Raw genomic sequence first — 27,778 nt, 5'->3', positions numbered from 1 at the left:
CAACAAAATGGGGAGATCAGGTTCTGCTCAGAATCATAGAGTTGGAAGGGATCCTTGAGGACTATCTAGTCCAAACCCCACCCCCCAATGCAGCAATGTGTAGCTGTCCCTTATGGACACTGTAAGAACAGGATGTGAGACTAGGTGGGACTTTGGCTTCATCCACCGGGCTTCTCAGATGTTCTGATGGAACCTCCAGCTCCAGAGACTATCTCAGTTTCTGGGTTGAGATAGGGGCATTTGGCCAATGTGAGAACAGGAAATTGGCCTGATCCAGCTCCAGGGCTCTTCTTACATTCTTAACAGCATGAGAGTGGGAGGACTGACTCCTGTAGACCCCCGTTTTGAAGGCTCCAGGGGGCCAGGAGCCTTCAAAGCAGAGCTGATTCCCAGTGGTATGGAAAGCCACGGAGAGAATCAGCGGACTCACACTCTCTGCCATCTCCCCATGCCACGCACTGGTGGGACCTACGGGCATTGACGGGTGGGCAGGGGGTGGAGGTTTGCACAGCTGAAAAGAGCATGCCTCACAGAGGGTGCATTAAACATGAGATGTGCCTAATGTGTCAAAACCGAGATGTGGAAAATAGGGAATCAATGAGGACAGGCTGGACCGAGATGTGGAGACATGCTTCAGAGATCCAGACTGCGGGGAGCTCCGGAAAATTAATAATTATAATTTGGTCTTTTCTAAATTTTAGGTTTTTATTTTAATTGGAGCATTATGATTGGATATATTAATTGGATGTTTTTATTGGAAAATCAATAAAAATAATTTTAAAAAATGAGATGTGCCACTCAAGAGAGAGAGAATGTCACTCATTTGGTTTGTGGCACCTGCCAGATTACACCCTGAGGGCATGTGGGCCTTGTCAGAAAAACAAAAGAAAAGATATTGGCCACTGTTGAGCTCAGGCTTCAGGGCCTGGGAGCAAACTGGCACAGACTGTCCTTGCCAAGCTGCAGTCCTGGGTTTATGGGCCAACGATGGCTCCAGGAGGCCACCTGCCATGTCAGGTTGGTGGAGATGTGCCTGAAGGCAACTGCTTAACAGCACAGGCAAAATGCACTCTGCACATGCTCTTGAGATGTGGTGCTTGGTGATTCTACTTTATATATTTAGTTTTGTTCATTATCACATTTCTACCCCACGTTTCCTCCAAGGAGCTCAAGGGAGTCCATGTGCTTCTCTCCCCCACCCCGCCCTTGTATTCTCAAAACAACCCTGTGAGGTAGGTTTGGCTGAGAGGTTGTGACTGAACCAACGTCATGGGGCTATGTGGGGATTTGAACCCTGGACACGCCCAGATCTTAGTCCAGCCCTCTAATCACTATTCAACACTGCTGCATATATGTATGTGTGTGTATTTATTTGCCCAATCATTTGCCCAACGAGGGGCTCAAACCCAAGACCTTGAGATTGAGTTTCATGTTCTGACATCTGAGCTATTTTCCCCTTTGTACAGTAACCTCGTTTCTGCACCCAGACAACCCAAACATTAAAAGCCTTGCCAGAGTGTGTTGTTTTGTGTATCTCTAACTGATGCTATAAGGGATGCGGGTGGTGCTGTGGGTTAAACCACAGAGCCTAGGATTTGCTAATCAGAAGGTCGGCAGTTCGAATCCCCGCGATGGGGTCAGCTCCTGTTGCTCGGTCCCTGCTCCTGCCAACCTAGCAGTTCAAAAGCACCTCAAAGTACAAGTAGATAAATAGGTACCACTCTGGCAGGAAAGTAAATGGCGTTTCTGTGCGCTGCTCTGGTTCACAAGAAGCGGCTTAGTCCTGCTGGCCACATGACCCGGAAGTTGTACGCCGGCTCCCTTGGCCAGTAAAGCGAGATGAGCGCTGCAACCCCAGAGTCGGCCACGACTGGACATAATGGTCAGGGGTCCCTTTACCTTAACTGATGCTATATGCCTGTTGTCTTTGTCCATGGAGTTTTCTTGGCAGGGATACTGGAGTGGCTTGCCGTTTCCTCCTCCAGGTGGATCACGTTTGGTCAAAACTCTCCACTATGACCTGTCCACCTTGGGTGGCCCTGCACGGCATAGCTCATAGCTTCTCTGAGTTATTCAGAGTATCTCTAACTGATGCTATAGCAATGACAAACCTACACAGCACCTTAAAAAGCAGAGACATCACCTTGCCAACAAAAGTCCATATAGTCAAAGCTATGGTTTTCCCAGTCGTGATGTATGGAAGTGAGAGCTGGACCATCAAGAAGGCTGATCGCCCAAGAATGGATGCTTTTGAATTCTGGTGCCGGAGGAGACTCTGGAGAGTCCCATGGACTGCAAGAAGATCAAACCTCTCCATTCTGAAGGAAATCAGCCCTGAGTGCTCACTGGAAGGACAGATCCTGAAGCTGAGGCTCCAAGACTTTGGCCACCTCAGGAGAAGAGAAGACTCCCTGGAAAAGACCCTGATGTTGGGAAAGATGGAGGGCACAAGGAGAAGGGGAGGACAGAGGACGAGATGGTTGGATAGTGTTCTTGAAGAGACCAGCTTTAGTTTGACCAAACTGCGGGAGGCAGTGGAAGACAGGAGTGCCTGGCGTGCTCTGGTCCAGGGGGTCACGAAGAGGAGGACACGACTAAACAACAACTGATGCTATTTGCAAAACAACTGTTTGTCTCCTGCTGTATCTGGAAGCGATGAAAACTAAAGCAATTCTCCCTGAACAAAGCAGTCTACTTGTAAACTACCCGAGCCTAGAAGGTAGATTACAATACCATGCACTCAGTAACTAATGCATGACCATTACTAATATTTAATAAGGCTAATCAATAACAATTACAATTGTAATTTTTAAATAAAATTGCAATTTCTTAATTATGTTTATTAATAATCGCAATAGGTAGCCAAAACTTAATAATAACGAGTTTATACATAATTATTAATTGGTTAATAGCCAATAATTAATAATTACTGAAAATATTAAAATGAATTATTATTGACTGAAGGCTGGATCACTGAGGACGGCAGGCATCCTGGCTCTAGAGGCAATTCCCTGCCCTCAAACGTTTGCAGACTTTATGCAGGGTACTAACCAATAAGTTATTAAATGAATACATTGCCAATGTATTAATATAAAGGGACAAAGCGAGTGCGCATGTGCGGGGAAAGGGAGTTGGGCGGGGAAGGGGGCGGAGCCTAAGGAGTCGGACAAAAGAATGACGGCAAGGTGGGCGGGCCTTTGAGAGAGCGCGAGGGGAGATGACGCTGCAGAACGGGGGGTGGGCGTGGCCGGCGCTGGCGGGCCAGTAAGGGAAGAAGCGAAGGGGCGTGCCGAGGCGGTAGGGGCGGGGAAGTGGGCGTGGCCAGTATATAAGGAGCGGGCGTGGCCGGATGCGCCTTCAGTCGCAAGGAAGCGTCGCCGGGAGCGGAGTGGGCAGGGAAGGTTTGCAGCAATGAACGGGGCAAGGAGCCTTTGCACGCTGGTGGATCTGCAAGCGGAGGGAGAGAGCCCGGTAAGCGGATACGGAGGTTCCTCTGCACCACTTCACCCTCCCCTGTTCGAGGCTTCATATATAATAATTAAACTTTTAAATAAAACTTACTTTTCTCTAATATTTAAAACCTTTGCAAGACTGTGGCAATCGTAAGGAGTAACAAACAAAAGTATTTACTTTTTTATATCATTTTTTTTACTTCTTTATATCATTTTTTTTTACTTTTTATATCATTTTTAAAAATTCCTTACCGTTTGTAAAGCAGCGTTCCTCTGCACCTGTTCGAGGCTTTATACATAATAATTAAACTTTTAAATATATTTTACTTCTCTCTAATATTTGAAACCTATTTTACTTTTTAATATCATTTTTTAAAAATTCCTTACCGTTCGTAAAGCATCGTTCCTTGGTAACTTTATTTGCTATTCTTTTAAAGGAAAAAAAAGGACTTTAGGTTGCTAAGTGTTACTCAGATTAGGTCCACTGAATTTTATGAACCTGAATTAGTCGTGTTTCTTCAATGGGTCTACTCTGAGTAGCATCGAAATAACACCCTTGGAAAGCGATGTGCCCTGTTGATACTTAAAAGAAAATGAAGTATTTTGATTTTGTGTGTGTGTTTAAATGCAGTACTGTACATTATTTAAGAATAACGCTGCATCCGAGATGTAAAAAGAAAAACGACTGTCAAAAAGATAAACAAGTTTGTTCTAAGTCAAAATCAGATTGTACTGCGATACAGCCAGGAGTGTAGGTGTGTGTTTGGCAGATCAAGGTTGAATCCTATAAACACTTGGACTGTCATCTTGTCCCTGAGAGTACAACTCCTTGAACCTTACTTCTGAGTAGACCTGTGTAGGATCGCACTGTTAGTTGAGTACAGTGGTACCTCGGGTTACATACGCTTCAGGTTACAGACTCCGCTAACCCAGAAATAGTGCTTCAGGTTAAGAACTTTGCTTCAGGATGAGAACAGAAATCGTGCTCTGGTGGCGCAGCGGCAGCAGGAGGCCCCATTAGCTAAAGTGGTGCTTCAGGTTAAGAACAGTTTCAGGTTAAGAACGGACCTCCGGAATGAATTAAATACTTAACCCGAGGTATCACTGTACAGTTGGCACTCAGTTAAATAAGTACTGTATAAGATAGTCCTGTGTGGTGGTTACTCGTAATGTAAATACTAGCTGCCGCTCATTGCACTTTGTAAAGGTTGCCTCTGAGCATGTGCAGTTGGCCCTTGTGTCAGCAAGTTCCAGACATATATACAGTATTTCTTTGTCTCTTTTTTTTTTTGCAGGTCACCCCTAAAGCAGAGGTTACAGCTTTTTGGCTGGGGGGGAAGGCATGGTATCCACAATTCTGGGCCAAAAAGCTCATATTTGGTGTGGAACAAACTACTAGAGACACATTTTTTATCTGGGATTAGTCTGAACTTGTATTAAAGTCAAGTAGACTCAAGATTTAAAGAATAAATCTGTTGCTTCAAACCTAAGTTTGATTGCTTGGAAGTAACTCCCCGTGGATTTCTGTGGGGTTTACTTTTGAGTAGGTGTAGCTAGGACGCAGGTGGCGCTGTGGGTTAAAGCCTCAGCGCCTAGGACTTGCCGATCGAAAGGTCGGCGGTTCGAATCCCTGCGGCGGGGTGCGCTCCCGCTGCTCGGTCCCAGCGCCTGCCAACCTAGCAGTTCGAAAGCACCTCCGGGTGCAAGTAGATAAATAGGGACCGCTTACCAGCGGGAAGGTAAACGGCGTTTCCGTGTGCGGCTCTGGCTCGCCAGAGCAGCGATGTCACGCTGGCCACGTGACCCGGAAGTGTCTCCGGACAGCGCTGGCCCCTGGCCTCTTGAGTGAGATGGGCGCACAACCCCAGAGTCTGGCAAGACTGGCCCGTACGGGCAGGGGTACCTTTACCTTTACCTTTTAGCTAGGACAGTGTTTCCCAACCTTTTTTGGGCAAAGGCACACTTGTTTCATGAAAAAAATCTCGAGGCACACCACCATTAGAAAATGTTTAAAAAATTAACTCTGTGCCTATATTGACTATATATAAAGTAACTCTCTTTAATAGGAATCAAATAAACACAAATAAAGTATTTTATAATTACTTTATTATGAAATAGTAAGTAAACAGAAATATGAAAAATTATAAAATACTTTATTCAGTGAACCTGTGAGGGCCCGCCCTTTGCGGCAGCCGATTGGCTGCCGCCGTGGGCAGTGAATATTAATGATGTATCATTTTTGTGCTTCATGCTGTGGCCACAGACATGTGATCTGATGGTGAATTTGGGGTGACCCAATGCAAAAATCCTGAGAATCCCTGTGGATCCATGTTTTGTAACCACGTTTTTGCACCATTGCAGCCCCAGGCAACAGTGGGTGTGTGATTTTGGGGGGGCAGGCTGTAGCCATGGACATGCTATGTGATCTGATGGTGAATTTGGGGTGACCCAATGCAAAGATCCTGAGGATCCATGTGGATCCATGTTTTGTAACCACATTTTTGCACCACTGCAGCCCCAGGCAACAGTGGGTGCGTGATTTTTGGAGGGCAGGCTGTAGCCATGGACATGCTATGTGATCTGTTGGTGAATTTGGGGTGACCCAATGCAAAGATCCTGAGGATCCATGTGGATCCATGCTTTTTAACCACATTTTAAGTGGGGAGGGAAGGAAAAACACAGAACGGACAAGGAGCACGAGAGGGGTGTGCAGAGAAGCAGCTGGCTAAGAATGCAGGAGAGGGGTATAACGGGGAGGGAGGAAAGGAAGGCAAAAGTTTTCCCTCACCTACTCACCCAAGCCAGCCAGCTCGCACACTCTCTCTCTCTCTCCCCCTCCTGCCTGCTTGCCTGGAGGGGAGGGGCTTTCCCTGCTCTTTGTTCCGTTTGAGCAAGCACAGCAAGGAAACAGAGGCGTGTGGGCAGTAAGACCCTGAGGCAAGTGCGGCTTGTGCTTGCTCAGCAGCTTCTTCACGGTGCTCCGCGGAACGGTGTTCTTCATCCCGCCGGCGGCGGCTCCCTCTCTTTCCTCTCAAGCAGAGCGGCCTTCCTGCTCCAGCCGCGCCTGCGCCTGAGGAGTTTCGAATCTGCCGCCGCGCGCAGGGTGACGTCACGGCCGCCGCCGGGCCAATCCGCCTGCTCGGCCCCGCCTCCCTTCTTCTCGCCTCCCTCACGAGAGGAAGCGCCTCCCTCGCGCACGGCGGATGCAGCCTGAGCAGAGTCCCCTCTCGCTTAGAGCAGTGTTTCCCAAGCGGCACACGAGGCAACGTCTCGCGGCACACTAGTGTGCCGCGGAACACCGGTTGGGAAACACTGAGCTAGGATCACTGCCTATATGTATGCATGAGTCTGCTGATCAGATCGCTGTTTGCTTCTTGCTTGGGTGTCCTGTTTAAAAAATAAAGGAGAAAAGCAAACTATGTTTTAAAGAAATACATAGGATACGCTCCTTTGTAAGGAGAAGGCTATATAATTTTTTACTAATATTCTTGGGGTGACTTCTGAGTTGTAACACTTGATATTTGAGAGGCTCAACGGTTTTGAGAAGTATTTATTTTAAGGGTGATCTGTGCAAAATGTCAAAGGCAGTGGCTAGATTTAGGACATAATGAACTTGCGTCAGTTGAAGAAGGATTCCACAAAAAGTTTGGCCATAACATTGACCCTTGGAAGCGAGGAAGGAGATCTTTTGTGTGCCCATTTTGCAGATGGCAATGGGGGAAATAGAGGCCAGGAGAAAATGACTTCCCTCAGGCCACCTGATGAGTTTGTGAGGATTACCAATGTTCACCGCAGTTGTGTTTTCCCTTTTGTCATAGTGATTTTTGTTGTATGAGGTAGCCTGGCGGTGACGTCTATTTCCATAGGTTTGTGAGGTTGCAGTTACTAAAGGACTCTTTCCTTCTAGGACTTACTTTAGGGCAGGGTGGATAAAAATCAATGATTGTTTCAAAAAATATATAGACTTTTTAAAATTTAAATAGAATTTTTAAAATAAAATGCTTTTGGAGGAAAACTCTTTCTAAAGGTAGTTTTCTATTTAGGTTACATTATAGTCCAAAGGCTGTTCATCAGGAAATAAGGATTTGTTTTAAGTTAACAAACATGGATACATATGCTACAATGTTATTGCTTTAGTTAAATAAGTTGTTTAAATTGTTATTAAGTAAATGATTATTTTTCTCCTTTCCAATAAAGTACAGCAGAAAAGTTGTCCAAATATAAACAGTTCACTTCTTGAACCTCACAATAATTTCATAATTATCTGTCTATGTATTTCTAATAGTATAACCAAATCAGTGATTTTTGATATCACTGTAAAAACCACTCTGGAAATTTATTATTCCAAAAAGGATACTTCATCTAGTTGTAATTATTAAGATTATACCAGCAAGAATGAGTCTTTATGTAAAAAAAGGAGTCTTACTGACTAGTGATTTAAATCATGATTTAAATCAGACCCACCCTGTTTTAGGGACTCTCCCACATTACCTCTCGCTTGTGAAGGCTGCCCAGTGATCATCTCTCTCTGGTGAGTTTGGGGTTGTCCCATCTCCCACTCCCCCCCCCCAATAAAATTCTTAAAGCAGGATCCCTGTGACTCTTTAAATCCCAGGGTAGATTTAGTTGTAGGAGTCTGGGAGTCAGCGACTGGGGCTTGGCCTGCTACCTGGGGAGTCCCTACAGGTTTTCCAACATCTTACTATTTTGGGGGGGCTTCCAATGGGGTTGCGTGGTCTTTGATTGGAGTGTTTTGTACTGTGAGATGCAGGAATGAGTCTCGTTTCTTTTCTTTCCCCCCAAAAAATTTGATTAATTTTCCAAAATTTTTTTTAAACAGACACACAAATAGAAAAACAAACATAGATCTCAACCGTATTTAAACCAAACTTGGTAACATTGTTGAGTGACTTCCTCATATCCCCCTGCTTGAATTTCAGTGTATATCATTTTAACGGTTTTCCAAAACCACTATTCTTATAAAGTTAACTTAGTCACTTAAAATATTTTTTATTTTCCTTTCCAACTCTGTATTAAACATATTAATTCATCCTATTATCTGATTATGTCCTATCTGTTATTTGCAAGCTTCTCCAATTAGTTTAACTTATTTTACTAAAGTTTAACAATTTAGTTTAACATATTTTACTAAACAGTCTTTAAATTTCGTCCATTCTTCCTGGTAATCCTCCTCCTTATGGTCACAGACTCTTAGGAATGAGTCTCGTTTCTCCGAGAAGCAGCGGAAAGTCAAACATGATTTAAAACTGTTATCTGAAGGAATTGCAGGTTGGCTGTTTTGACACGTCCAACCTTTTTGGCACTGATGACATGATGATGCCACTCCTTGCTGCTGAAAATGGTTGCTCATCTGATGTCTCCGCTGGGAGATGAGGAGGGCAAATTAATGAGATATTCCTGAAATAGGCCTTTTTGGGGGAAGGGAGGTGGGGTAGGAGTTGAAAGGATGGATGGTGGGAACATATTTTTGAAAAAAAAAATAATGCAAGTTCAGGCGGATGTTAATGTCTTGCACTTTTGCAAAACAGAGTGGGTGTCTGTTGTGTTTGTTAATTTACCAGTATTTATTTAACAGAATTTACGTGCCACTTAATTGTAAATAAAACCTCTGGTACACAGATTTGTAAACTGCCCAGGTGGGTCTGACTCAATAGCTAAATTTACCTGTGTTTACTCTCCTTAGAGAGATAGGTAGGGTATTGTAGTTCACCTGATTTGTCTCTCTGTCTTCTTCCTTATCTTGTTCTTTCTCTGCTGTTTTCTTATCTGGTTTTGCAAATTCCTCTGCCCACCCAAATTCTTGAAATTGCTGAATCAAAGCATGAACTTTGACCATCTTGCAAATCACATCCTTCACCTTAAAAGGCCAAGATAATGAGTTTCTCCTTCCCAGCCTTGTCCTTGACTTAATTTACTGCTCATTCCTTGTCTGGGACTTGGCATTTTAAAAAAGTAAAACAACAACAAGGAGAAACAAAAAAAAAATTCCTTCCAGTAGCACCTTAAAGACCAACTAAGTCAGTTCTTGGTACGAGCTTTCGTGTGCATGCACACTTCTTCAGAAGTGTGTATCTGAAGAAGTGTGCATGCACACGAAAGCTCATACCAAGAACTGACTTAGTTGGTCTTTAAGGTGCTACTGGAAGGAATTTTTTTTGTTTTGACTATGGCAGACCAACACGGCTACCTATCTGTAACAACAACAAGGAGAGTTTCCCCCCCTTTCTTTAATGAGTAGTTGTCGCTTGGATAAAAATTTGGGCATTTGACCCAGCAGAAAAGAAAGATTTATCCATTTGACCAGTCAAGTAACAGTGAAGCATTTTGCAATTTATTTGTGTTGGAACAGAAATGTGATTTTAATCGTTTAAAGTTTAAATAATCAGCAGGCTTAGCAGGTAGGCGGAACACAAAAACAAAGTACGGTAGCTAACTCTGGTTTAGAAGCTCCTTTTTAATTTAATGTTCCAACTTTGCACAACACTCCCTAAGGCTCCCAATAAACAAACAGATCACGACACACGCTTTTTATTTAATCCTGGAACACAGAATCTGCTTCAAGTCCATTTTTTAAGAAAGGCTATTAAGCCAAATAAAGCAAACGTAACAGCAAGCATTTTTTAAAAAACAAACCTGAAACAAAGGCTGTTTTTGCTAAGTAGACAGCCGTCCACTTTGTCAAGCCTCATAGAATATTGGACTGCTGGCGGAATGACAGCATTTAAGTGGTCAGCTGGCTGGTGTACAAAACTTAATTTTAAGCCGAAGGAGGAAGGCTTCTGAGTGGATTTTAGCATATATATATATGCTGCTGAGAGAGTAAGAAAAGGTCAAAGGGGGGAAACCGTCTCTTCTGCTTAGAAACAGGGATGCTTACCTGATCCCCATCATTGCTCACCTTTAGGAAAACCTTTTACCTTTCTGCAAGGCCTTCGGCTTTCCTTATCTGTAGGCTCCTTGATTGGGTGGGATCTTTTAATCCTGCCTTTTAAAAACACAATTGTCTTTTTGTTTTGTTTTATGCTGGTTTTAATGTTCGCTTGTTGCTTTTGAGTTGGCTTTGTGTTTGTTTGTTTGTTTGTTTTTTAAAAAGACTAATAAGTGTAATAACATAATGTAAATAAACAACTGGAATGCTTAGCTAGGATGCAACTCAAATCTCCCTGCCCCAACAATGGTCGTTCCCTGCCCACTCCTAAAAAAAAAAAGGTGTTTTGCCAGGGATATTGTGTGATCATTGAAAAGGAAAGTTACCTGTTTTTTTAATCTACTGTGACCCTCTGTTCTTATTAGGCAGGGTTATGAATGTGAACTCCTGGCTTATCACAGACTTCTGAAATGGCGTCTTTGTGACTCAGATTTCATTTGGAAAACAGTATCTTTTTTAAAAGAAATTAGTTTGCAAGACATGGGTTACATTCAGGTGTGGGCTTTTTGTGTGTGCTAGTTTTCCTGGTCATAAATTGTAGCGCTGACACCTTGATTTCCAGCATTCCATTTACATTGCAATGCCTTGCGTTAGAAAACTCTGGCCTTTTAAAAATCAGTTTACCGCCACATCGCGCTGAATTTTAAATGGCGGTAAAGAACCGTAGGCCACTGAATTTTGTCACTGAAGTTTTCCCGAGTTAACAGTCTTGCAAATGCCCCCCTCTCTTACAAGTAATGATTAAGGTGGAAATTAAAGCTAAACTGCCACTGAATGCAGCTGCGGCATCTCAGAACTCCAACGAGGTATTTTAAAATTCCTAGGCAGTGTCATAACAATAGCATTCCTTGTCTCTGCAGGGTGGATTTATAAACCTCTTCTCCCAACCTCCCCCAGCTTGAGTTCTTGAGGAAAGTGACTGTTTTGACAATTCTTATTTTCTTCAGTTGTGTGCTAAGCCCATCCCAAACTTGTTATAAGATGGCGCTGTGGGTTAAACCACAGAGCCTAGGACTTGCCGATCAGAAGGTCGGTGGTTCGAATCCCCGTTCCGGAATGAGCTCCCGTGGCTCAGTCCCCGCTTCTGCCAACGTAGCAGTTCGAAAGCACGTCAAAGTGCAAGTAGATTAAAAGGTACCACTCTGATGGGAAGGTAAACAGCGTTTCCGTGCGCTGCTCTGGTTTCACCCGAAGCGGCTTAGTCCTGCTGGCCACATGACCCGGAAGCTGTACAGCAAGATGAGCGCCGCAACCCCAGAGTCGTCCACGGCTGGACCTAATGGTCAGGGGTCCCTTTACCTTTCCCTATCTCTTGTTTTGGGATGAGCCAGTTTTGTGGTTACTGTGTGAATGTATCCACGTTCTAGCAACCGAGGGTGCCTTAGCGGTGACGTCATAGTCGCTGTCCACTAGGTGCCTGTGGCCTTTCTGCAATTACATCCTGGATCACAAGAGCCTGGCTAGCTGGACTCCTATATAAATGTTAGTTATTACCAAATACGTAACATGCTTGCAGTTGGGAGTTAGTTATTATCAAATACATAACGTGCTTGCGTTTGGGAGTCGGAAGTTTGTGATGTAGGTTGATGACACAACAGCAGCAACAACAACAAACCCAGAGGAATTTTGTGGCTAATATCCTACCTGGGTGGATACTAGTGATTAAGCACACTGAGGACTAGTAACTTGCCTCTCTTTCCAAGTTCAATGCCCAGTATCTCCAGTTAGCCCACCTCAAATTGGAGTATTGTGGGAAAGACTTCTGACTGGGCTCTAAGCCCTGCTGAAGAGAAAATGTGAAGGCTTTTTCAACAGACTTGTAAAGGAGGCCACAAAACTTTTTCTTCTGTTCACATCTTATCAGGTGGCGGCTGTTATTTTTTTAAATTTTATTTCACCTGTCCTTCCTCCAGTTTTCCCAAGGCTGCGTACGTGGTCTCATCTTATCCTACCAACATCCCTGTGAGGTAGGACTGTGTGACCGACTTAAGGTTCATACAATAGAATTTGGAACCCGCGTCTTCATGACCAGTATACAGCAGTGCACCACATTGGTTAAAATATGTCAATTAGTGCCTTTTTAATTGATGAGCGTTGGAAAATATCACCTGCTTCAAAATCTCCACTTAATTACCTTATTTTTCCGTGTATAAGACTAGGTTTTTTCGCTAGAAAATAATGTCAAAAATTGGGGGGCCTCTTATACACGGATACATCCTTCCACCCCCCCAAAAAGCGGGGCATCTTATAGATGGAAAAATACGGTAAATGTGGGCCAGTCCCTCCCTCTCAGCCTAATCACCTTGATCCATTGAGCTTTGTGACTTGAGTTGAGATTTGAACTCTGAACCTAGTCTGACTCTCATTCTACACCTGACTGCTCCTTCTCCCCCCAGGGAGCCACCGCAGTTAAGACACCACCCTCCCATTACCACCCTGTTATTAGTTCCCGTCTTAGAGAAGAAGTAAATACATTTATTTATTTAATGAAATTTATACAAACCTTGATTGTAAAAAGCCTCCAAGTGGTTTTCAAAAAATGAGTAAGACTCGTTATCTGTAGGCAGCCTTACTCAGCGTAAGTGACCACCCCCACGGCTGTTTTAAGACACCATTCCTCTTAACCTTGGGGGGAAAACTACAAATAGGGGTTTGGTTTATGTGTTTCTTGCTCATTAGTGTCTTGAAAAATACCTATCGCTCTGACCTCATGTTTCTCATAAACGTCGCTCGCAAATGGGTTCTGATAGAGTGAGGAATGTAAAGATAATTATAACCCGGCGTGGAAAATGGGACTGTAATCTTTCTGCGACATTTAACATGCCCCTTGCCGAGTGGGTAATTGTGCCGGAGACTCGGGAGAATCGCATTTGCGTAATCAAGACATCTCCTGGGACTTAAATTGTGGCGTGTTGCTCGTTCAGTCATTTATTTCTCAGGAGAGAGCCGCGAGGCTTAGCTGCAATTTCGTTCAGCTGATCGCACCTCGGCTTGAAGTGACGGATCCAGATGCGTGTCACAGCTCTCCTGACACAGCACATAATGCCTTTTGAGGTTTTAAAAAGAGGAATCTGGCTGAGCGGTGGACAGCAAAGGTGAATGGAGATGCATTGGGAACTGATGCTCTGAAAACCTGGGGAAATCTGCGTGCCGCTGTGACGAAGACCACCCACCCACAGCCCCTGCTAGATGTAATTAGTGCTGTTCTAGATGCTCTTTTCAGTTGCAAAATTGATTTTGCGATGCCTCTTTGTGCAAAAAGGCTAAGGGGTTGTTTTTCAGAGTCTCGAGTCCACAGACGGTGCAGATCTCCAGCAACTGCCAATGTTTGCATGATTTCTGAACTGGATGAACCTTAATTGCTTTAAGGTCGGGCATTTCCCTAGCCAAGAAATAAAATAGAAAATTGACCGACTGACCACAGCAACCACCCCCAACCTGGTCCACAGGTTTTGGACCACATCTGTGAAGCAGAGCTCCCTCCATTGCCTCTGCTGTGGCAGACCAGCTCCATCCAGTCTCCTCTCCCCCCATATTTCATTGGGGAAAGCCATTCCATCAGGCTGTGTCAGTGGGAGAGTTGGGAATCAATAGGGCACGTCTCATCATCTTTTCTGGAGACCCTGTTCCCTTAGGCACCTCCTGCCCCTGAGCTACGCCAGCATTTGGTCATTACAGGAACACCTGTTGAGAAATAGGTGCTTGAGTTTTCCTCTTCCCTCCCTGTCCCTTTTCCCTTGTGTGTCTTTTTTTAAAATAAAAATATTGAGGTAGGGACTGTCTTGTTTGGAATCTGTTGAGCAGCGGCAGGATTATCCACTTCTGTGCCTGCTCTCCTTTCCCATCCAGGCTGGCCACCTAGAAGAATTTGCAGCTAAGAACTTACACCTGGGTTTGCGCGTTTTTCCTGGGAACTGTAGGGTTTCAGGGTGCTGGGAATTGTAGTTCTACAGCTCCCAGGATTCTCTCAGGAGTGGGGGGGGGGGGAGGCCATGACCCTTAAAGTGTTCTCGGCATGCTTCCAAAATATACAAGCATAAGATTCACCTTGGATGTGAAGGAAAAATTCCGTGCTTAGGCTGTTTACATAGAGCAAGCTCATTGACCGTTAACAAAATATTAACTTCTACACCTTGATTTGCATTTTCTGGGCTGGTTTTCTTTTTGCGTGTGTGTGTGTGTGTGTGTGTGTGTGTGTGTGGATATATAATTTCCCTAGGGGCTTTCCCACCTTGATATTGGTGAATGCAGTGACTCATTTCCTGAAACACTCAGCCGATCTGTGAGGTTCTGCCCCCCCCCTTACCATATATGGGGCGATTGCAGAATCTCACCTGTGTATTTTGTGTTTGCGTGGTGATGGCTGCTATAGAGACCAGGTTAATAACCGCTTCGGTTGACCTGCCACGCCTTCAGAATTCTTGGTGGGGCTGGTAGATCTCTGCCACAAATCCTCCTATTTCAGGAACTGGAGCCAGTGACCCAAACAGGGAAAAGGTAGTCAGCCGCTGGAAGAAAATCTGCAATTAGTCGAATCTCCTGGAGATAACAGCATTCTTTACATCAGCAAATTTCGACCATATGTTAGTGGGCATTGTAATTCAGCAACAACTCCAAGTTGAAGAAACCATTAGATCATGCCCCCCTGAAGTGTTGGACTACGACTCCCATCATCCACTGGCAGCACCAGCAATGGATGATGGGAGTTGGAGTCCCAGCAGCATCCATTTTGCAGGCACCAGATTGGGGAAGCCTACTGTAGGCGCAGAAATGCAGCTTTTATTTGTGAGTTGTGTATGGCCACATTCACACCATGTATTTGAAGCACTATGATATCACGTGGAACAAATTCTGGTCGTGGTAGTTTAGGCTGCTTGTTAGGAGAACGCCCCCCCCCCCCCAATATCAAATATTCATATAGCAGCAGAGATTCAAATTGGCTTCTAATTGTATTTTTATTGCTGCTTCCGTTTCTTACGTTGCCGTATTATGGCTTGAATCCTGTGGAATTCGGATCGTGACATGATAGAGTACAATGTGTAAGAACTAAAAGAAGCAATAAAAATGCAGGTTAAAAAGAATTGCAAATGCTACCATGGGCAGAAAAAAAATAATTACGCCGTTTACCCCGCAGGACTCTTGGCAATTTTAATGTGGCCCATGGCAGGAAAGCAAAGTTTGAGAACCTCTGACCTAGGCATTAGCCCAAAGGAGATGGAAAAAAAGTGGGGGATGACGGCGTTGTTTCAGACGAGGGCCGATATTCCAGCCACCCTCTTTGTTTTGGTGATTCCCGCAGGCACCACCTGCATTCTTCCAAGTTCATCTGTGCATAATGAGGACTACAACCTTGTTTGTGTGTATGTGTTTTTAAAAGCTGAAATTCTCTGAGATCAGAATTTGGAGCTCACTATCATATTATGTGTGCGTTTTGCATGCTCCTGGATAACAGAACGAGCCTGTTTATATTTTTTGTTTTGGTTCTGCAGCTCTGCAGGCTTTGATTCGGGAAGCAGGAAAGCATTTTCTGCTCTGCCCTGTAGTGGTTGCACGTGGCGCCATTTCTGTTCCCCTGCAGTTTGCCTTCTGCCAAAAGCTACGTTGTGCGTCTCACTCTCTGCTGTGGCGAAACCTCATAACTTGCGTAATTACATTACGTAAATGATAAAGCCCTTACGTTAGGCCAGGCGTGTTCTTTTCAGCGCAGAGGGAACGTATTGTGAGCAAACTGAAAGCAGAATACTGACCGTATTCTCTGGGTCGAATTCCTTTCCAGCCACGATGCAGGTAGATGTGGTGCAATCTCTTCTACCCTGCTTGCTATCTCCAGCTGAATTCTCCCCCGCCCCAAAAATAAGGCAAATGTCTTCTTGCAAATGTGAGCGCGTTTGTTCAGGGCAGATCCTGCACCTCTGGAGCAGCAGCTGGGTTGTCCTGGATGTGGAATGACACATTGCGGAGATCCTGCTCCGAGTTTGCCTAAAAAATGTTGCCGTCCCGGTTTGTTCCCGATTCTTGCTTCATAAGCCCTTGATGTCATAATTGAGAGTTGGGACAGACCCAGAACAAGGGGGAAAAGCCCCAAAATGTCAGAGGTGGGCGGAGGATGCCTTGCCCTTGTGCCACAAATCGCCCCAGGTTGGCCCAAACTCTTGGTCGCCTGCCAACGTGGTGCTGGAATGGTGTTTGGTTTTTAAAAAAACTGCAAACAAGATGACGACTGTGACTTTAATAGGCTTTGCCAGAGCCTTTTGCCCGCCAGGTAATTAAGGTCCTCGTTTCTGTGTCATGTTGAAAGACGTGCTCTCGAAACAGCTTCTGGAACGCCCTCCCTCTCAACTGGAATTGGGCGGTCAAGGGCTGGCGGCACACGTACAAATTGCTGGCGATTAAAGCACGGGGAACGTGGGTCGGTCCTAATTGTGGCCCCCTGGGCGTCCAGGTGGGGTCACGGGTATCCTAAACAGGTGTGTGCAGTTCCACAGAGGTGTGATGTGCTGAGGTTGGCGGGTGCTTTTCCTTCCCTGGACATTATGCTCATGCTTTGCTGATCGCGCCGTACTTGTCCGCGTGCCGATAGCGCCATGTTAATTAGCTAAACGGCAGAAGGATCTTGGCTTGCGCCAGCAGCTACAACACTCAAGCAATCTGCTCACGAGGAGACCAACAGCAGGAAGGAAAAGCAACAGTGTGCTCTCAGATGGCGTGCAAATTTGTCGAGAGAGGCCCTGTGTCAGGTGTTGTGTGACACTGACTGTTGCACACACCCCTTCCGTGTCACTCCATTTCGTAAAATGCGTTCAGGACATTGAGTGGGTGTCTGAACGTAGGGTGGTTCTCCAGTAATCCAGGCCTAGGCCACCTGTCATGTAGGATTTAATAATAAATAATAATAACTTAAAAACAAGATTAAAATGCAACATTAAAATGCAGCCTCATTTCAGCAGAAACTCAAAAACTTTTTTGGGGATGAAAATGTCAAGTCTTCACCAAGGCTAGCTATCCAGACTGGTCCTACGTGGGCCAGAAAAAAGCCAAGGAAGTCCCCAAATAGGAGTTCCATCACAGAAGAAGAAAGGAAAAAGGAAAGAGGGGAAGGGGATCAAGTTGATTCCAAGCCAAAGGCCAGGCGGAACAACTCTGTCTTACAGGCCCTGCGGAAAGAAATCAGATCCTGCAGGGCCCTGGTCTCATGAGGCAGAGTGTTCCACCAGGCAGGAGCCAGTACTGAAAAGGCCCTGGCTCTGGTTGAGGCTAATCTTTGAGATTCCTGCATTGTCTGGGGTCCCATCCAACTCCACATTTCTATGATGCCTTTCAGGTGATTTCCGACTACAGCTCCCATCCAGCGCTCGAAATTCACCAGGCACCTGCCTGCCCGCCACCTGGAGTTGCACGTCTGGGGATCCTTGGATTTTGACCAGGGCTCAGCAAACATTTTCAGCAGGGGGCCGGTCCACTGTCCCTCAGACTTTGTGGGGGGCCGGACTATATTTTGAAAAAAAATAAAAATGAACGAATTCCTATGCCCCACAAATAACCCAGAGATGCATTTTAAATAAAAGGACACATTCTACTCATGTGAAAACACGCTGATTCCTGGACCATCCGCAGGCTGGATTGAGAAGGCGATTGGGCCGGATCCGGCCCCCGGGCCTTAGTTTGCCTGCCCATGATCTTGACTGTTTCCACACATTAGCAACACGTCCTGTAGAATTATTCCCGTTACGTTTTATCTGCACAGTCGGAATGAATTTCAGGAGCCGAGAAGTCACGTTGAAAAACATGACTTGGAAGCCGTCTCGCCCCAAAATGGCCATTTGGCATTCCGTTATGGTGGCCGTACGCCTGGTTTAAGGAGCCGTTGGGCTAAATACAGATCTGAGTTTCCAACTCTGCTCCCATCATCCTTTGCCGTGGGCTGCCGTTTGCCGTCAAAACGTTCGCCCTGAGTTTGTTGGACGTGTGCACAGCTACTGAACGCAGTGGACGACTTCGCAGGGGGAGAAGACACCATAAGAGCCTCGCTTTTGCCGTGTCTCAGAGCCCTGATGTTTGGCACGCGCTCTCTCTTTCTCTCTCTCTGTGTGGCTAAAATAAGTCTATTTTCACGCTTGTTTACAAGGCTGAGAACAAGTTGCTGAACAAGTTTGGCTAGGGGCAGAAGGAGAAAAGGGAAACCTGCATGTTTAGCTCTTTACGCAGCGCGGGGAGGCGGAAACGAATTCTCCGCGCCAACTGTCTCCCATGAATTAAAAACGAGTGCCTGTCTCTCGGGCAGAACCTTGCATTGATTCCTGCAGAGCCAGCCTGAGGCCTGGGAGGGTTTGGGGGGCTTACAGGAAGCTGTCTTCTGCAGACCCAGACTTGTGGTCCCTCTAGTTCAGTGCAGACTGCACTGGCTGGCAGCTGCTTGCCAGGGTTTCAGGCCAGGAGAACCGGTCCCCAGCCATTCCTGGAGATGCCAGCGATGGAAGCTGGGACCTTGTGCATGCAAAACAGCCGCTCTGCCCCTGAGCCACCTTCTCCAAAAACAAATCAAGGCTCCAGTCCTCATGGTTCTGAACACAGGGGTAGTTTAAACGGGACCCTCTGCATGCAGAGTAGTTGTTCTCTACCACCTCTGGCTGTTCGCTACGAATTGCTAGTCGCCCAAAGCTGTTCTTTGTTCATGTTGTTGTTGTTTAGTCGTTTAGTCGTGTACGACTCTTCGTGACCCCCTGGACCTGAGCAGGCCAGGCACTTCTGTCTTCCACTGCCTCCCGCAGTTTGGTCAAACTCAGGCTGGTAGCTTCGAGAACACTGTCCCACCATCTCGTCCTCTGCTGTCCCCTTCTTCTTATGCCCTCCATCTTTCCCAACATCAGGGTCTTTTCCAGGGAGTCTTCTCTTCTCATGAGGTGGCCAAAGTCTTGGAGCCTCAGCTTCAGGATCTGTCCTTCCAGGGAGCACTCAGGGCTGATTTCCTTCAGAATGGAGAGGTTGGATCTTCTTGCAGTCCATGGGACTCTCCAGAGTCTCCTCCAGCACCAGAATTCAAAAGCATCCATTCTTCGGCGATCAGCCTTCTTTATGGTCCAGCTCTCACTTCTGTACATCACTACTGGAAAACCATAGCTTTAACTATACAGACCTTTGTTGGCAAGGTGATGTCTCTGCTTTTTAAGATGCTGTCTAGGGTTTGTTCATAATAGTGCCTTTTTGGAAGAATCTCTTCAGCTGATAGACGGCGCTTCATTTCCCCTCTTTCAGATCCTTCTGTAAAATCAACCCATCCCATGAAGCCTTTGGCTGAGCCCTGAGATCAGGAGATCTGCTTCACCCCATGGCAGAACCAGGCTCCCGTGTGGTGACCCCTAGCCTTCGGAACTCCCTCCCACTGCATGTATCAGACAGGCGCCTTCTCTCTCGTCTTTTTGGCACCTGTTTAAGAAGTTCCTCTTTCGACAGCCTTCTAAAATCTCTATCCCAGTTTCCTTCTCTCTTAGATGGGTCCAAGTTGATTTCAAGCAACTGCCGTTATGTTGAGACTGTGTTTTAGGATATACAGGTGAAACTCGAAAAATTAGAATATCGTGGAAAAGTTCCTTTCTTTCACTAATTCAGCTTCAAAAGTGAAACTCATATATGAGATAGACTCGTGACATGCAAAGCGAGACATGTTAAGCCTTGGGTTGTTCTTGAAACTCGAAAAATGTGAATATCGTGGGAAAGTTCCTTTATTTCCGTAATCCAGCTTGAAAGGTGAAACTAATATATGAGATCGACTTGTGACATGCAAAGCGAGATATGTCAAGCCTTGATTTGTTATCATTGCGATGATCACGGCGTACACCTTATGAAAACCCCAAATTAACAATCTCAGAAAATTAGAATATTCAAGGAAATCAGCAAAACAAGGATGGCAAATCGAGCAAGATTGGACCTCTGAGAAGTAGAAGCATCTCTCTCTTTGCATGTCATGAGTCAATCTCATATATTAGTTTTGCCTTTTAAGTTGAATTACTGAAATAAAGAACTTTCCCATGATATTCTAATTTTTTGAGTTTCACCTGTATATACCGTATTTTTTGCTCTATAAGACTCACTTTTTCCCTCCTAAAAAGTAAGAGGAAATGTGTGTGCATCTTATGGAGTGAATGCAGGCTGCGCAGCTATCCCAGAAGCCAGAACAGCAAGAGGGATTGCTGCTTTCACTGCGCAGCGATCCCTCTTGCTGTTCTGGCTTCTGAGATCCAGAATATTTTTTTCTTGTTTACCTCCTCCAAAAACTAGGTGCGTCTTGTGGTCTGGTGCGAAAAATACGGGTACACATTTTATAGACTGCATGTGCAGTTCTTTATAACGGTTGAATATGTTTTGATCATGCCGCAAATTTGGGATGCCTCGTGAGAAGCGATCCACGAACGAAATCGACGACAGCGCCTTGAATGACAACCTTTCTGCGGCTGTTACATTAGAGATTGCTTTGGGATGCAATTTGCAAATAGTGGCAAATGTTGCTAAGCCAAAGTCTTGAGTGTGTCTCCTTTGCCGTCTTCTTTTCCAGGACAGTGTGAAAATACTACGGCTGACCCTCCAGAATGACCTCCCTGGGGACAGGCGCGACCAAGGAAAACAAAAAGTGAGTGGCTGGTGTGAATAAGGCCCCGTCTGCTATACTATTTTAGCAGCCACGGCTGCCCCCAAAGAATCCTGGGAGCTGTAGTTTGTTGCGGGTGCTCAGATTTGTCAGGAGACACCCCCCCCCCCCAGTTCCCCTTATAGAGAAGCTGCAATTCTCAGCAGCTTGACTGAACCTTCCTTCCTAGGAAATTTTGAGAACTGCAGCCGTGTGACGGGAATGGCGGGGGGGTCTTCTCACAATCTCAGCACCCTTAAAATGCTACAGTTCCCAGGATCAGGGCCGGATTTAGGTTTGATGAGTTCCTGAGCTGCTGAAAGTAATGGGGCTCTTTCTATGTCCAGCTGTCCTTTGTCAACAACAAATTGTCGCTGTTTTTTGTGTTGAATACATGCTATATGGAAATTGATGGGCCTAATAGGTATCTAAAGCCATTTGCACATCACAAAATATGTATTTTATCAAAGTAATTGTTGAACTGAAATACAATAAAGAAGAAGTATCGTACTTTTCTGTGTATAAGACTAGATTTTTTTTTTACTAAAAAATAATGTTAAAAAGGAGGGGTAGTGTTATATGCAGGGGCAACCTGCCCCCATTTTCTTAATTTTGAGACCCCCAAATAGGGAGTGTCTGATACACGGAGCGTGTTATACACAGAAAAATACAGTATATTAATAGTGAAATGCAATTAAGAAGTATATGGGGGGGGGCAAGAGAGTAGGGCCCTAAGCGATAGCTTGTTTAGCTTATACGTAAATCCGGCTCTGCCCAGGTTCTTTTAGGAAGAAGCCATGTTTGTTAAATGTGGCATAAAAGACAATGTCCAGGTCCTCGTTATGGGGAGCGATTTAGGTTTTCCCAGCCACTCTGGGTGGATTCCAACAGAACACTAAAATACAATAACCTATTAAGCATTAAAAGATTCCTCAAACAGGGCTGCCTTCAGATGTCTTCTAAAAGTCTGCTAGTTTTTCTCTTTGATGTCTGGTGGGAGGGTGTTCCACAGGGCGGGCGCCACCACCGAGAAGGCCCTCTGCCTGGTTCCCTGTAACTTGGCTTCTCGCAGGGAGGGAACCACCAGAAGGCCCTCGGCGCTGGACCTCCGTGTCCGGGCTGAACGATGGGGGTGGAGACGCTCCTTCAGGTATTCTGGGCCGTTTAGTGCTTTCAAGGTCAGCCCCAACACTTTGAATTGTGCTTGGAAATGTGCTGGGAGCCAGTGTAGGTCTTTCAAGACCTGTGTTATGTGGTCTCGGCGGCCGCTCCCAGTCACCAGTCTGGCTGCCCCATTCTGGATTAGTTGTAGTTTCCGGGTCACCTTCAAAGGCAGCCCCACGTAGAGCACATGGCAGTAGTCCAAGCGGGAGATAACTAGAGCATGCACCACTCTGGTGAGACACTCTGCGGGCAGGGAGGGTCTCATCCTGTGTACCAGATGGAGCTGGTAGACAGCTGCCCTGGACATAGAATTGACCTGCGCCTCCACGGACAGCGGTGAGTCCAAAATGACTCTCAGGCTGCGCACATGGTAATGAGGAGAGGGAGGTTTGTTTGGGTTTTGTGGGGCTGGAGAACTGCCTGATTTGCAGAGGTATTTTTTAAAAAATTGTTATTAAACTTAATATTAAAGCAAGTCATGACCATAGTCTTCAAACGAAATTTAAAGTTGCAATAAAAAATTTAAAGTTGCAATATTTAAAAAATTTAAAGTTGCAATAAAACTTTGTCTGTTGTTGCCGCATTATAAAATATTCCTAATAATAAGCTTTAATTACACATTGCTGCCATGTCGGCCACAGTTTTCAGTCAATATCTAACCGTCACATTGGCTCATTAAATGTTTTCAGTCGCTATACCCTGTCCATAAGCATTCTGGGGATGATGAAGGTATTTAAATGTCTCTGTTTTTCATAAATAAAAGGGGGGGGGGGGAGAGAAGGAGACCAAATGCCAGTATGAGCAAGAAGGAAATTATTTCTTTGCATCCGAGACTAAGATTCGGATCTAATAAAAGCAAGGGCCAAATTGGGAGAAATGGACTGTTTAGTGATTTTGGAGGACGCACGAAACACCTTTTCCCAAAAGTGCAGTCCTGCCAGTTATGAAAATAGGAACCTTGCTCTCCACAGCCTTTCCAGCACACCATTGAAGGATTTATTCTTGCAAGGTGTGTGTCCAGTGCCATTGAAAGATAATTTTAAGGAAAACTGCCCAGAGGCCATCTGAAATTGTTTTTAAAGATAGATTCCCATGCATTTCATTGATTTGCAGAGTTGAGAGTCCTTTGCCCTCCTTGCTTTTGCATCTGGGCCTCCTTTAGTGCGGCCCCGGTGAGGCTTCCCAGGGAGGGAGTGTGGCCCTCGGGTCCCTCGCCACCTCCCTTCGAGCTTTCCCACTGCTAAGATGATGATGATGATGATAATAATAATAATAATAATAATAATAATAATAATAATAATTAATAATGTGGTACCTCAGGTTAAGTACTTAATTCGTTCCGGAGGTCCGTACTTAACCTGAAACTGTTCTTAACCTGAAGCACCACTTTAGCTAATGGGGCCTCCTGCTGCCGCTGCCGTGTGATTTCTGTTCTCATCCTGAAGCAAAGTTTTTAACTTGAAGCACCACTTTAGCTAATGGGGCCTCCTGCCGCGGCAGCCGTGTGATTTCTGTTCTCATCCTGAAGCAAAGTTCTTAACCTGAAGCACTAATTCTGGGTTAGCGGAGTCTGTAACCTGAAGCGTCTGTAACCTGTAGCGTATGTAACCCGAGGTACCACTATAATAATAATAATCATCATCATCATCCTGCCCTCCCCAACTGAAGCCGGGCTCAGAGCGACAGTTACATAAGATCACAATCAATTAAGCGATAAGAAGACATCTTAAGGCAGCCCTGTTCAGGGAAGTTTTTAATATGTAATGCTGTACTGTTTTTAAGACTGATTGGGAGCCGCCCAGAGTGGCTGGGGAAACTCAGCCAGATGGGCGGGGTATAAATAATAAATTATTATTATTATTATTATTAGGCGGAAAGTGGTGGGAAGTAGGGGGAGGAGAGGTGGGGAAATATTGTTAAGAAGGTGTAGTTATAGGTATATCAGTACTCTAATCTGAATTGTTAAATTGTGTTATTAGTGTTATTGTGGTTTTTGTTGTATGTGGTTTTTATGGTTGTTTGTATTGAAAAATGAATTAATAATAATAACAATAATAATAATAATAATAATAATAATAATAATAATAATAATAAAATAAAATCCCAATCAGTTAATTAAAATGCATTCTAAAACCAATTCAATCTAAAATCCAGAGGGAAAGCAGAAAAGGGAATCTGCTCACACAAAGTATTCATTTTGTCTCCCTCAGCCGGTGGGAAGGGCCTTTGCCATGGTGGCCAACCGGCCCCCCAGCAGCCACGCCTTGGCGTCGGAGTACGTCAAGTCCAGCGAGGGCGACGAGGAAATCATCAAGGTGAGCTGGGACCAGCCGGCGCTCGGCTTTCGCGGCTTTATTTTTAGCAGACAGGGTGTTGTTTGTGAGCGAGAAATAGAAGGAAGGAACCGGCTTTTCAGGGAGGGTCTTGTAGTTCGGGGGGGGGGCAGAGCAGCTGCTTTTGCAACCAGAAGGTGCCAGGTGCAAAACCCCAGCGTCTCCGGGCAGGGTTGGGAGAGACACCCTGCCTGAAGCTGCCAGCCAGTGTAGGCAGTATGGAGCTATATGCCCTGATGCTTTAAGCAGAGGCAACTTCTGGTGCCTCTGCTTAAAGCAGCCCTCTTGCTCAGAACCATGAGGACTCTTGCTTCATTTTTAGGGGGAATGTGTGTAGCTCTGGGGGAGAGTCCCTGCTTTGCATGCAGAAGGTCCTGGGTTCAATCCTGCCCCCCATATCTCCAGATGGGGTTGGTTTCTTCTTGAAACCCCGGAGAGCCGCTGCCAGCCAGTGTTGGCAGTACTGAGATAGGTAGACCCCAGTGACCTGGCTCTATAGAAGGACAGCTTCCCGTGTTCCTGTTTAAGGTCACGGTGTAGATTTAAAGCACTTGCCTTCTCCTCAGGGACTCTATTTTATTTTTATTTTTATTTTTTTATTTATGCTTTTCAGGTTTATACATTTCACTAATTTCACAATCCTTTTAACATTTCATAACTTTGACTTCCTTCCCCTTCTTTCCGCGGTTCCTTAAATTTATTTTTAATACCTTTTGCATATCCAAATTCACTTAATTTGCTCATTTATTCATCTGCTTTAAATATATGCTCTTATAAAACTGCAGGTCATTGCAATAATCCTGCCAATGTTCTTATCTGTTTACAATTTATCAGTAAATATTCAACAAACCATTTCCATTCTTTTATAAAAAGTTCTTTAACTTGATTTCTTATTCCTCCGGTAAGTTTCTCCGCCTGTTCTGGAAGTTTTTGAATCCGTTCTTCCTTTGCTTCCCCTCAACGGTTCCTGGGAACTGTAGTTTGCCCCCTCTCAGAGCCGCAGTTCCCAGGATGCTTTGCAAGGGGAAGCCGGGTGCTGTAGCTCTGGCTTCTTTTTCGAAACATGAGGACTAGAATCTTTGCTGTTAGGGGGAAGGATTGCAGCTCAGCAACAAGGCAGTGTAGGTGAAGCTTACAGAGGAGGCTACGTACTTCCTGATGTTGCTGGACTCCAGCTCCCGTCATCCCTGGTAAAAATAAACTAAATAATAGAAATAAGTTTAAGGAAAAAATTTAGAAAAACCTAAAATTGAACAAAGCCTTAATGGGATGCCGGCTACAAACCTCGTTTCACTAAACTATTGAGTTGCCTCAGAAGGAAATAGAAAAATCATAAACCTTAAAGGACCAAAATTCAAAAAAGAGGTAGGACTCCCCAAACTTCTGGTGTCATAATCCTAGGTAAAGCAAGGTTTTTCTAATTTTTCCCCTTAACCTTTTTGATTTTTATTATTTAGCTTATTTCTACAAGAGAATATTTCTAGTCGATTACTTCTCGTTTCAGGGATTTTCACTTGTTTTGTGCAATTGTCAGTTCCGTGACTGTCTTTTTTTCTGCTGACTCCCCTCATCCCTGGTGTCTGGCCATGCTTGATGGGACTTGGAGTCCAGCCGCGTCTGGAGGGCTCCAGCTTGCTCCCCAGCCCTGACCCTCAACCGTTCCCCGAGCGCGTGCCTGTCCCATCTTGTGCCAGGTTTTCCTCCTTCCTACTGGGTCAGCTTTCCTTCCCAACTTGATGGGCGTTGTGGTTTCTCCTCTGTGACTCAGGTCTACCTCCGAGCCCGAGCCGAGGACAGGGCCCAGAACGAAAAGAGCCTCCATCAACTGAAAAGTGACAGCTGTCATCTCCAAGCGGTAATTAGCCTCCTTTTAAATAATGTGTGCTGGCAAGTAGCGGGGAGGTAATTTTGCAAAACGGAAGGAGCTGGGGGCACGGACTCTCAACGGGGCACTGAAGGGTGTGTGTGTGTGTGTGCGCAGAAATAACATAAATACCGTATTTTTTGCTCTATAAGACTCACTTTTTCCCTCCTAAAAAGTAGTGGGAAATGTTTGTGCGTCTTATGGAGGGAATGCAGGCTGCGCAGCTATCCCAGAAGCCAGAACAGCAAGAGGGATCACTGCTTTCGCTGCTGTTCTGGCTTCTGAGATTCAGAATATTTTTTTTTCTTGTTTTCCTCCTCTAAAAACTAGGTGCGTCCTATGGTTTGGTGCGTCTTATAGAGCGAAAAATATAGTATTTCTGAAGTTTACTGCAGCGGCTGGAGAGGCAAGCAACTTTTCAGTTGCAGCCGAAAAGGGAGGCTTGCCTCTTCAGCAATTTGGTAAAAACCTGTTGCTACCCAGTGTATTTTTCTCCCACCAGTGCACAGATTCCATCCCAGAAAAAATATATATTTGTGCATTCTTGCTGATGCATTCTGCAAAGGGAAGTAAGAAAGGCCCTTAAGACAAGTTGCAAAAGGCAAACCTTTGTGCAGAGGAACGCCTTGTGTTGGAGCTTAGCTATAGAAATCTGCTCCGCCTAACTGGCACCAAAGGGTGTTTTCTCTCCCCCCCCCTTTTTTTGCATCAAGAAGCTCGCTGACTCACGCCCGCCTTAGAAGCTCTGCCGGATCCGAGGCCCTAATTGCTTTGCTAGCTGGAACGGATCTGTCAGGAGTTGCCTTCTGTGTTTTGTCTGCCCGCCTTGGCCCAGCTGCCTGCCTGCCACACCTCGCAGCGAGGGCCTCTCCCCGCTCTGAAGGTGTTGGCGGTTCCTTTGGCAAAGTCCCCGGCGTTTCCCAAGAGTTTTGGGAGGTCTGCAACCACAGCCAGCCTGATGGGTTTTTGCTCGGTTCCTTCAAAGATGAGAAAGTCTGAGATGGAGAGGGGTTTTGGTTTTTTTTGACAATAATATTTATTAATTTTCAATAGACTTAACAAAAAAGAAAATATGCAACGACACAATAGAGAAGTGAAAAAGAAGAAAAAAAGAATAAACTTAAAATACGTAAACAGGAAAAAAAAACCTCAATTATTTAATTGAAATCCATTTCCATAAACATTTTAGTTGACTTCCTCTAATCTGTTTGTTTTCCCCATTTTATTTTACTTTATTTTTGTGTATGTCTTCAAACACAGAAAACGCTGGACAAGCCGAATGGGATCCGTCCTCACAGAACTACCTCATTTCGCAGCATGTCACTATGCCAGGTCCGAGCACGAGAGTCTGTGGCCGTGATGGTGGGGGTACGGTTGGTGTTCACAGGTGGCCTC

General features: G+C 45.2%; 1 protein-coding gene across 4 annotated transcripts in view; it reads left to right on the top strand.

The window, feature by feature from the left end:
• TUFT1 (tuftelin 1) overlaps positions 1 to 27,778 on the top strand; it is a 51,765-nt gene that overhangs the window by 9,922 nt on the left and 14,065 nt on the right. For 2 of the 4 annotated variants that reach the window (XM_083715952.1, XM_083715951.1), the window contains exons 1-5: positions 3,366 to 3,471; positions 20,951 to 21,025; positions 24,397 to 24,501; positions 26,288 to 26,374; positions 27,644 to 27,715. In XM_083715952.1, the coding sequence (XP_083572078.1) occupies positions 3,412 to 3,471; positions 20,951 to 21,025; positions 24,397 to 24,501; positions 26,288 to 26,374; positions 27,644 to 27,715 (399 nt within the window). In that variant the 5' untranslated portion in view covers positions 3,366 to 3,411. Of the gene's footprint in view, positions 1 to 3,365; positions 3,472 to 20,950; positions 21,026 to 24,396; positions 24,502 to 26,287; positions 26,375 to 27,643; positions 27,716 to 27,778 lie in introns of those variants that run through there. The other 2 variants (XM_083715950.1, XM_083715949.1) reach the window with 1 other exon arrangement.

Source organism: Podarcis gaigeae, assembly GCF_964106915.1.
Source record: "Podarcis gaigeae genome assembly, chromosome: 16".
Classification (NCBI taxonomy): domain Eukaryota; kingdom Metazoa; phylum Chordata; class Lepidosauria; order Squamata; family Lacertidae; genus Podarcis; species Podarcis gaigeae.
The sequence above is the reverse complement of the archived record's forward strand: the minus strand, read 5'-3'. Positions and strand labels throughout refer to the sequence as shown.